Source organism: Chelonia mydas, chromosome 3, assembly GCF_015237465.2.
Source record: "Chelonia mydas isolate rCheMyd1 chromosome 3, rCheMyd1.pri.v2, whole genome shotgun sequence".
Taxonomy (NCBI): Eukaryota; Metazoa; Chordata; order Testudines; family Cheloniidae; genus Chelonia; species Chelonia mydas.
This window is the reverse complement of record NC_057851.1, coordinates 34,002,648-34,013,003: the sequence shown is the minus strand read 5'-3', so window position 1 is coordinate 34,013,003 and position 10,356 is coordinate 34,002,648. Positions and strand designations below refer to the sequence as shown.

The 10,356-nt window shown below is 47.6% G+C and overlaps 1 protein-coding gene across 1 annotated transcript in view; it reads left to right on the top strand.

Annotated features, from left to right (window-relative positions):
- Positions 1-484: 484 nt before the first annotated feature.
- Positions 485-10,356, top strand: part of ALLC (allantoicase) — a 38,260-nt gene continuing 28,388 nt past the window's right edge. Inside the window, 2 exon segments of the mRNA XM_037893481.2 lie at positions 485-1,339; positions 7,038-7,123. Of these exon segments, the coding sequence (XP_037749409.2) occupies positions 485-1,339; positions 7,038-7,123 (941 nt within the window).

Here is a 10,356-nt window from a genome sequence, read left to right as displayed (position 1 = left end):
CGCCTGTCTGGCACGGTATAAGGGGAGTTGCGCGCTCCCCCCACCCTCAGTTCCTTCTTGCCGCCAGTGAAGGTGCATTGGAATTGCTCTGCTCCAGCTTTGCTTTAGCTCGTCCCCAGAACTGTTCGTTCATTCAGTGTTAGTACCTGTAGTTAGTTAGCTGTTTAATTAGTTTAGTTAGTCAGTGAGCATGCCCCAGGGTTTAAGTCGTACGGCTCTTGTAGGCATTCTATGCCAAGAAGTGACCCACATGCAGACTGTTTGCGCTGCTTGAGAGAAACCTATATCAGCACAAGGTGCAAGATTTGCAAGTCATTTAAACCTACGGACCAAAAGAGAAAGGGACATTAGGCTCAGGGCCATCCTGATGGAGTCGGCGCTGACCCCGACCCTGGCATGCTGCTCTGAACCGGTACCCTGCACCCCGGCATCAGTACATGGCAACCCTCCGGTGCCATCGACCAGTTGGCACCGCTCCACATCCATGGGGCATGCCAAGAGGGCCAGGAAGACTCCCTCTTCGCAGCGGCACCGAGGGAAGTCTGGGACAGAGGCTAGGCCCATGTTGGGCAGTCCTCAATCCCCGCCAGGCCCCAGGTCTCCTACTCACTTTGAGTGGAGTAGCCTGGCCCCTTCAGAACAGGCCTCTCCGGATGTCTGGATGCTGTCCATGCCTGAAGCCCTCCAAGCGGCCCGGGACATTATGTCCATGCCGGTGCCCGGAACGCCGCCAACGTCGGCCCTGCACTCCAGAGGCAAGCCGCTGCTGGAATCTCTGCAGTTGCCACTGGCTCGGTACCGGTCTCGGTCGAGGGAACATTCCCAATGCCGATCACCGCCCAGCGATTGTTCGGGGCAGAGTCCAGGTGGATTGCTCTCGACGCCAACCAGACTGTCTGGCTGGGTTCTGTCCCTCCGGGATTCGCGGCACCGCTCGTCCTCAAGGAGCAAATATTGGCGGGACTGCAGCGGGCATTGCTATCTGTCCTCATCTCGGAGAGGGTACCGCAGTCAATCACGGCACGGTTGTCAACGCCGTTCCTGCTCGGACTCCTGCTCCAAGTCTCTGCCAAGACATCGCAGCCCAGGGCGTCGATTGCTGGCGTTTCGCCATCGTGGGTCTGCCCGTCGAGGTCATTCGCAGAGCAGCTGTTACTGCCGGTACTGGTCCTCCAAGTCGAGATTGCGGTCCCATGGCTGTCATAGATCCCGGCACCGCCGCTCCTCCCGGACCAGAGACAGCAGCAGATCTTATGCCAGCCTGGTCTCCATTCGTAGCCGTCCTTCGATGGGCCAGGCCAGCCAACCCGAACAGCCGGCCCCGCCAGTGCCACACCAGGTGCAGTGGCACCGAGCGTAGTGGCTGGCCCAATGGTAACAGTGGGCACCGTGGCCTCCGGTGCAGCCCCCGGTGGGAGCTCGCTGGGTGGCTGGAACTTCGGGGGCACCGTTGGCCTCCCTCTCCAGACCCCTGAGAAAGGAGGCGGTGGGACGTGTGTCCTCAGCACCATGCCTGGAGTCCGACCAGGTGGTGGACCCTCTGGTGCCGGCCGACACCCAGAGCACCGCACCGGCCTCTTCTCCTCTCCCGGAGGAGGAGATTGCGGCCCCATCCCCCTCCATCCCACAGGAGGACTTCAGGGCCCACCAAGAACTCTTAAAGAGGGTGGCAACAAACCTCCACCTCCAGGCAGAGGAGATGGAGGAGCCCTCAGACTCCCTATTTTACATGTCCCCATCGGCACCAGGTAGGGTGGCCTTGCCTCTCCATGAAGGGATGTCTAAGATTTCAAATGCCCTGTGGCAAACATCGGCCTCGTTGGCCCCCATCTCTAAAAAGGCAGAACACAAGTACTTTGTACCAGCTAAGGGGGCTCTGGCTTTCTACCTCTAGCAGACCAAGCCGTTCAGAAAGTCCTCACAACTGTTCGTCGCCATGGCTGAGTGCGCGAGGGGCCAGCCGATTTCCACTCAGCGGCTTTCCAATCGGATCACTTCGTGCATCCGGTCCTGTTATGAGCTGGCAGGTGTGTCCCCCCCCCCCCCGCCCACCCATTGTGAGGGCACACTCGACTCGGGCACAGGCCTCGTTGGCTGCCTTCGTGGCCCACGTCCCCATCCAGGACATTTGTAGGGCTGCCACGTGGTCTTCGGTTCACACGTTCACCTCATGCTATGCGATCGTCCCCAAAACCAGGGATGACGCTGGGTTCAGTGGGGCTGTTCTCCGTCTTGGGAACTTGTGAACTCCGACCCACCTCCAACAGGTATAGCTTGGAATCACCTACACATGAGCAATCACTCAAAGAAGAAAAGACAGTTACCTTTTCAGTAACTGGTGTTCTTCGAGATGTGTTGCTCATGTCTATTCCACATCCCACCCTCCTTTCCCTCTGTTGGAGTTGTCTGGCAAGAAGGAACTGAGGGTGGGGGGAGTGCGCAGCTCTCCTTATACCGTGCCAGGCAGGCACCACTCCAGAGGTTGCGGGGGGCGCTCCCCTCTATGGGTACTGCTAGGGGGAAAACTTCTGGCACCGGTGCACATGACGAGCATGCACACCTATTGTGGAATAGACATGAGCAACACATCTCGAAGAACACCAGTTTCGGAAAAGGTAACTGTCTTTTTCTCTTTAAAGAGCCTCTCTTTTCTTGCATCTATGCAAGCCCACAGGGCCAATTTAACATACTTTTAAAAAGTTTATATTATATGTCTTATATTATCATGGACACTGATTTGCATGTACAATCATATATGCGTATTACCTACTTAAAATACATTAAATGAAAATTTAGCCCAAAGCATTAGCTAATGTGGACCCACTTAAACTTACAGGTTTTGAGGATAAACAAATTAAGTCCTTCAGTCTCTTCAGGAGGTACCTGTATTGGTTTTGTCACCTTTTTTTTGTCTCATCTTTTTCTATTTTGATATGTGCAGATAAGAACTGTGTACGCTATTCCAGATGCAATGTAAAGTGATATTATAACATCTCTTATCCTACAATAAAAATTTCTTCATATATACCCATCCATCAATTATCCTCTTTGCATCTGCACTTTGCTAGAATCATAGAATATTAGGGTTGGAAGAGACCTCAGGAGTTCATCTAGTCCAATCCCCTGTTCAAAGCAGGATCAACACCAACTAAATCATCTCAGCCAAGGCTTTGTTAATCCAGGCTTTAAAAACCTCTAAGGATGGAGGTTCCACCACTTCCCTAGGTAACCCATTCCAGTGCTTCACCACCCTCCTAGTGAAATAGTTTTTCCTAATATCCAGCCTAAACCCCCCCGCACTGCAACTTGAGACCATTGCTTCTTGTTCTGTCATCTGCCACCACTGAGAACAGCCTACCTCCATCCTCTTTGGAACCCCCCTTCAGGTAGTTGAAGGCTGCTATCAAATCCCACCTCGCTCTTCTCTTCTGCAGACTAAATAACCCCAGTTCCCTCAGCCTCTTCTTGTAAGTCATGTGCCCCAGCCCCCTAATCATTTTTGTTGCCCTCCACTGGACTCTCTCCAATTTGCCCACATCCCTTCTGTAATGGGGGACGAAAACTGGACGCAGTACTCCAGGTGTGGCCTCACCAGTGCCAAATAGAGGGGAATAATCACTTCCCTCGATCTGCTGGCAATGCTCCTACTAATACAGCCCAATATGCCCTTGGCCTTCTTGGCAACAAGGGCACACTGCTAACTCATATCCATCTTCTCGTCCACTGTAATCCCCAGGTCCTTTACTGCAGAACTGCCACTTAGCCAGTCAGTCCCCAGCCTGTAGTGGTGCATGGTATTCTTCCTTCCTAAGTGCAGGACTCTGCACTTGTCCTTGTTGAACCTCATCAGATTTCTTTTGGCCCAATCCTCTAATTTGTCTAGGTCCCTCTGTATCCTATCCCTACCCTCCAGCGTATCTACCACTCCTCCCAGTTTAGTGTCATCTGCAAACTTGCTGAGAGTGCAATCCACACCATCCTCCCAGATCATTTATGAAGATATTGAACAAAACCAGCCCCAGGACCGACCCTTGGGGCACTCCACTTGATACCAGCTGCCAACTAGACATGGAGCCATTGATCACTACCCGTTGAGCCCGACAATCTAGCCAACTTTCTATCCACCTTATAGTCCATTCATCCAGCCCATACTTCTTTAACTTGCTGGCAAGAATACTGTGGGAGACCGTGTCAAAAGCTTTGCTAAAGTCAAGGAACAACACGTCCACCGCTTTCCCCTCATCCACAGAGCCAGTTATCTCGTCATAGAAGGCAATTAGATTAGTCAGGCATGACTTGCCCTTGGTGAATCCATGCGGACTGTTCCTGATCACTTTCCTCTCCTCTAAGTGCTTCAGAATTGATTCCTTGAGGACCTGCTCCATGATTTTTCCAGGGACTGAGGTGAGGCTGACTGGCCTGTAGTTCCCAGGATCCTCCTTCTTCCCTTTTTTAAAGATGGGCACTACATTAGCCTTTTTCCAGTTGTCCGGGACTTCCCCGGATTGCCATGACTTTTCAAAGATAATGGCCAGTGGCTCTGCAATCACATCCACCAACTCCTTTAGCACTCTTGGATGCAGCGCATCCAGCCCCATCGACTTGTGCTCGTCCAGCTTTTCTAAATAGTCCCGAGCCACTCCTTTCTCCACAGAGGGCTGGTCACCTGCTCCCCATGCTGTGCTGCCCAGTGCAGTAGTCTGGGAGCTGACCTTGTTCGTGAAGACAGAGGCAAAAAAAGCATTGAGTACATTAGCTTTTTCCACATCCTCTGTCACTAAATGTTTATGCACATTGATTCCAAGTCCGTTTTCGCACTTATCTAGATTATTAATATTTGTAGGATTTTCAAAGGCGTTCTGTAATGGCCTAACTCTCCTATTGACTTCAGTGGGAGCAGAGTTGGCAATGCTGGAGGGCTTTTGAAAATCTCACTCATTGTGTCAAAAGTGTGCTAAGTGCTGTTAAACAGTCCTCTAATTTGCATCTATGCTGTGTTTAATACCCTTCCCCATTCGGCTCTGTTTTGATCTCCACACTCTTACGTACTTCATACTTATCTTCATACTGAGTATGAACTAAAGAACAGATTCCAGCACTGTTTAAACAAAGCAATATATACATATGATGGAGCAGCCTACAGTTGGATGTCCTCTCAGAGATGCATATTTAATAGTAAACAGACTGTGGGAGATTATTTGTCACAGGTTAAAAAGAAGAGAGAATATTTAAACCAATAATGCAAGTTTAAAAGATCTAATGGAGCATGATTGAGATTATGTATGCTAAATTTGTTGCTAGGAATATAATGAAAATGAAGAGGATTCAAAGACAAACACACAGTAGGAAGCAATATTAAATAAGGTAGCCGAGGAAAGAAGAGATTTTTAAAAAATCTAATAAGGGAAGGTGTTGGGTTTAGTAATATTTCATGTAAAAAGAGCTGTGGGAGAAATGCAGTCATAGGGCATAATTAACCTGGTATTTCCTTGCTTTTATGGTTTTGAGTGGGTGGATCTTGCCTTTAATCAGCCTTAACTCATTTGTAATGAAGTTTTGCTTGGGTGAATTAGATATTTCAGTTTATCTTCACATGTTTCTTACATCTTCGTAATTCCTGAATTTATTGGTGGTAAATGGTGTAATCTGCTTTAACTGACAGTGCTTAATGTGTGAATCTTTTGGGAACATTATTGCAATAGTAAATGAGTAGACAAGCTGACCTCTGAGATGTTTTACTCATTTGAGGTTAAGATGTGGCTTTTCCGCAAACCCTGAGTAAGGGACAGCACACTATTGCATTGCCCCAAGAGCTGACTGGGAACCAGACAGTGACTCTGGTTATGCCTATGCCTGACAGAGTTCTGTTCCTGTTGCAGATTCTTTCCCCTGGCAGGCTGGCTTGGCTGTGCTGACCAGCATGTTAGAGGGAGGACCCACGCTTCTTCTCTTATCCTCCTCATCCCAGCCCACCTGCACGAGAGGGGGACTAGTGCCCCCTGGAGGCTGCTTTTCTCCCTGTTGCACTCAGCAATATATAGGAGCCAGTAGCCCGCTAGCTCATTTGTGCAGCAGCATTAGGCTAGTGATCTAGTCCTCTCGTTGGAGCGCACATAGCTAAATGGCAGAGAGAGACAGGATACAGTGGTCAGCACAGCGATTAAGCCCCAAGAAGGTAACGTGGGTGCCCTTTGGGTGAGGGGAGGATTGCCAGCCTACATCCAGTGGCAAAAGCTTGAAGTAGAAGCCTGGGGGTAGGTGCCAAATCCCACTTAGGAACCACAGTGTTAAGTGGTTATGTCTGAGGAGCTGGGCCTACAAGGATTTTTGAGTTCTGTGCCTCCTGTGGTTGGGCAGGGCTCTTGTAGTGTCGGCAATGGAAGGGCAGGGCTCTGACAGCTACACTGGAATAAAAGACCCATGGCATGGCCATGGCTGGCCCGGCCAGCTGACTTGAGCTTGAGGGGCTTGGGATGCAGGGCTAAAAATTGCTGTAAAGATGTTTGGGGTTGGGCTGGAGTCCAGGCTCTGGGAGCTCCCCACCTCGGGTTGCATGTCAGAGGCTCGTTTGCTGCTCAAGGTTCTCTTCTGTAACAGGCCAGTTACTGAACCAAATACATGGTGAGGGTTGTTTTTGGGGAGGGATGAAGGGGATTAGCCTGTAGTAGGGATTGATTTCTTAGGGATGGGGAATGGGTAGGGGGCATACAATGTAACGGGGTGTATAGACCCCAGTTACCTTGAAGATAGGGGAGGGGGCAATGAAGGAAGCTCAGGGGAAGGCAGAAGCTGAGCCAGCTGGGCTCAAGTGCAGCTCCACCAGCAACAGGCTTTGTTTCAGTGTGCATCAGAGCTGGGAGGGGTAGAAAGAAGGAAACTCTCCCTGAGACCTCTGTGGAAAGGGCTTGAGACACCTGTGTCAAAGGACCCTCTGAGCCTCATCTGCATTTCTTTTAAAAGGAAGGCCTAAGAGACCCCTCTTTACCTAGATCTTCTGAGAGTGAAGAGGATGTTGTATGGTGCAACTCCCTTTTTAGTGCAAAAGAGAAAAGAAATCTTTGTTTGTGAATCTAAAATACAGGTGTGGGAGCCTTTCTCAAAGGGATGGAAGCTGCCAGTGGAGGTATCCACGGCAGGGAGTCTCTCACACATGGCACGAGGGGAGGGATTGTGTTGATGTCTTTTTGGAACATTCTGCAGGGAAAGGGTGCCTCCTGGTACAGCAGCTGCACGTGGACAGGGAGCAATAGAAGCAGATGAAAGCATGGTGACTCAGTTTCTGCAGATCCAGCATCAGCAGAAGACACAATCGGCCTCATAATGCCAGGAAAGAAGTGCACTTGGCTGCATAACAGAATCCTCAGATGCTTTTACTGTACTACAGCTATTGCAACTACTGTTTTACTGTTCATCCGAGGAAACCTTTGTCTACCTCATACCACTGTGTATAAAGGCCAAGAACCTCAGGTGCAGCCATGGAATGCACAGCAGAACTTGGGAGAGAAGCTGCACCAGTAACTGCAAGTTTCACAATCCTAGGCTGTCTTGGTCCAGTGTCTGGGGAAAGCTTGAGCAGCCTAGCGACTGCACAAAGTTAAAGTGGCTTCTAATCGCCCTAAGAACATTAGAGCAATCAGGAATTGCTGGGATTGAGGGATTACTTCACCAAGACCCCTTTTCCCTAGTCACATCTCCTGTGCCAACAACCAGTGTGTGTGTGGCATAGCAGCCAGTATGCTGGCTCTGTACCAAGGGAAGATCACAGGACGAAGGGATAATCCTCCTATGGCTAGTTATGCCAGCTTTAGGTCTGCTTTATGCTTGTGGCATGATGCAAAGCAGCCAAGTGCAGCCAAGAAAACGTGCCCTGAGCTAAATCCCTCCTTGAATCAGTTAGGCCAACCGTGGAATATGCTGCACAAGTCAAGATATAAATAAGCTGTGGCTGTACATGTTTAAGCTCCAAAAAGAACTGCACAGAAAAATATTTATATCAGTCTAAAACAAGGAAAGATGAGCTGTTAATCTTTGCTTTTCAGAATCAATAAGCCCAGTGGCTGTTTACTGATCAATTGCATCACTATGCTTACTTTGGGCTGCAGACAAACATTTAAAAACTTTGACCTCTTAAAAATTTCTTATTTCTTTAGCCGACACAGGAGTGGAACAAGTCATAAGGTAACATGAAAAAGCCATTGCTGACAAGTTTTTTATTTTTTGATAGGCTATTTTACATTGCATGGGAGTATAAGGATATTTCAGATGGAATTAATCTTTATAAGAATTTAAGTATTTGTTTTCCAAAGTAAAGTAACTTCTAAGGTATTCTCTCAAACAATGTTTAATAACTTTTGGGTTGTCTAATTTATTTGTAATGGCGTGCCTAGATCAGACAATGATGGGTCCATTTAGAAACCTAAATGGTATCTGAATTATGAAATACTTGAGCACAAGAAAACTATAATTTTTCTCTTGACATCCGAAGAGACATGGTTTTGGAAAATACCAGTTATGAAACATAAAGGCCTTACCCTGACCTTTCATCTTGTGTCTGAAATTGATTACAGACACAAATCATAGAATTCAAACCTCGAACTTCCTAACTGGAACTGTTAGTTGTGCCTGCAGATCAGATAGTTAGACCCTGAAGTGTGTATCCACAATCTATTGTGACTATAAAATTGCACCAACAATCAATTGCAGGTGCCAAAGTAGAGGCTGTTATTGAAAATATCTCTCTTAATATTTTATGGTAGCAATGTGACAGATGTAAATTTGGGTGTAAAATGAAAGAGGTCCCTTTTTGATAACAGAAATACTGAAGAATATAGCGATATTAGAAATTCTATATGAGATTTCCCAAAAGACACTGCACCAAATTTTTGATATTTTTTCCCTAATCCTGATCAATGTCAATGTAACTTCATGGCATTCATTTCTAATAATGGACAGTGCCATTTGCTCAAAACAAGACATACAAAGAGTACTGAAAGAATCACTTTTCTCTAAAAAGTAAAGTATCTACTGTCTAGTGGAGGTTTTGATTGCCGGAGTTGTTCAGTAAATGCATGTTTAACAATAGGAACCTGTAGAGTAGCCTCTTGGTGGCAGAGTGTAGGAACATGGAAGAAGTTAAATACATCAACTGGCTGCTGATTGCTCTAATTACAGTTGGAAAACATTAATGAGATAACTCAATCAGATTATAAAGAAAGCATAAAACAACCAACTAACCATTATGGAGAAAAAAAATCATATTTAGTAGGTATAATGGAAGTACGGTTCAGGGCAACATGGGGTAAATTATAATAGCAGGACTGGGCTTAAGGGTCTGTCATGATGCGGTGAGGACAGAATCCTTTCCTTTCAGGTCCTGGGGGTGGGAACAAGATAATCTCCTCCCATCTTGTGCAGCAACAGCAGAACTGCTCCACAGCTCTGAACTGTAGTCTCAGAGCTACAATAGCACCCACAGCAATTGCACTGAAGAGAAGCACTGAAGAGAATAAGTGGTGAATCTGAAAATTCTGTATCACTGGCTGCTCCTCTTTCCCAAACCCTACGCTATAATCACTTCCAGGGAGCTACTGCACAGCAGATATCTACACTGAACACAGGTGCAAACCTCTTGCACAGGCTCCATAAATCTTGTCCCACTATCCAGTAGAATCACATTAACTATGCAACAGCCTGGGGTTTCCTCAGCTGTAGAGGAGATGGCAAGGTCTGCTTCTTAGGGTCCTTGTCAGTGCTGTGGTGGCAAACAACTGTTGAGTTCTGAGGTCAACCTAGAATGAAGCCTTCAGGCTTTTGTACACTCCTTTCTCTGTCCTCCTCCTTCCTACCTTTCTGTGCTATCCCATTCTGCTGTAAATTTGAAAACAGCAAATACTGTTTCTGTAGCCAAATGAAATGGGTCATTTCTCATTATTGCAGGCTCACTGCAGAAATGTCACCCAAGTAGGTGCTGATGCTCTTAAGGGGCAGCATATGTATTACTACTAGGATTACAGTATTGCCGAGGTGCCTGGTGCTTTACAAATCAACTAGAGATGGAGTCCCTGACCTGAAGAGCTCGTAGTTAGACAAGAACATAAACACAGGGAGAAGCTATGAGGAAACAAGGGTGGCCCTACATGTAGTTCCCCTCCCCAAGCTGGCAGGAGCATGAAGTATCTGCACAAGGAGTATGTGCATATACCTCCTGACAAAGGAACCATTGGCAGACCATGCCACCTGGCCCCTAGACAGTGGTCTGGGATACAGTGATTATTCTAATCTGATTGTTGGTATAATGTTTATCTATAGACCAAGGGAGGGTTCCAACCTTGGACTAGAGTCACCCACACTAGATGC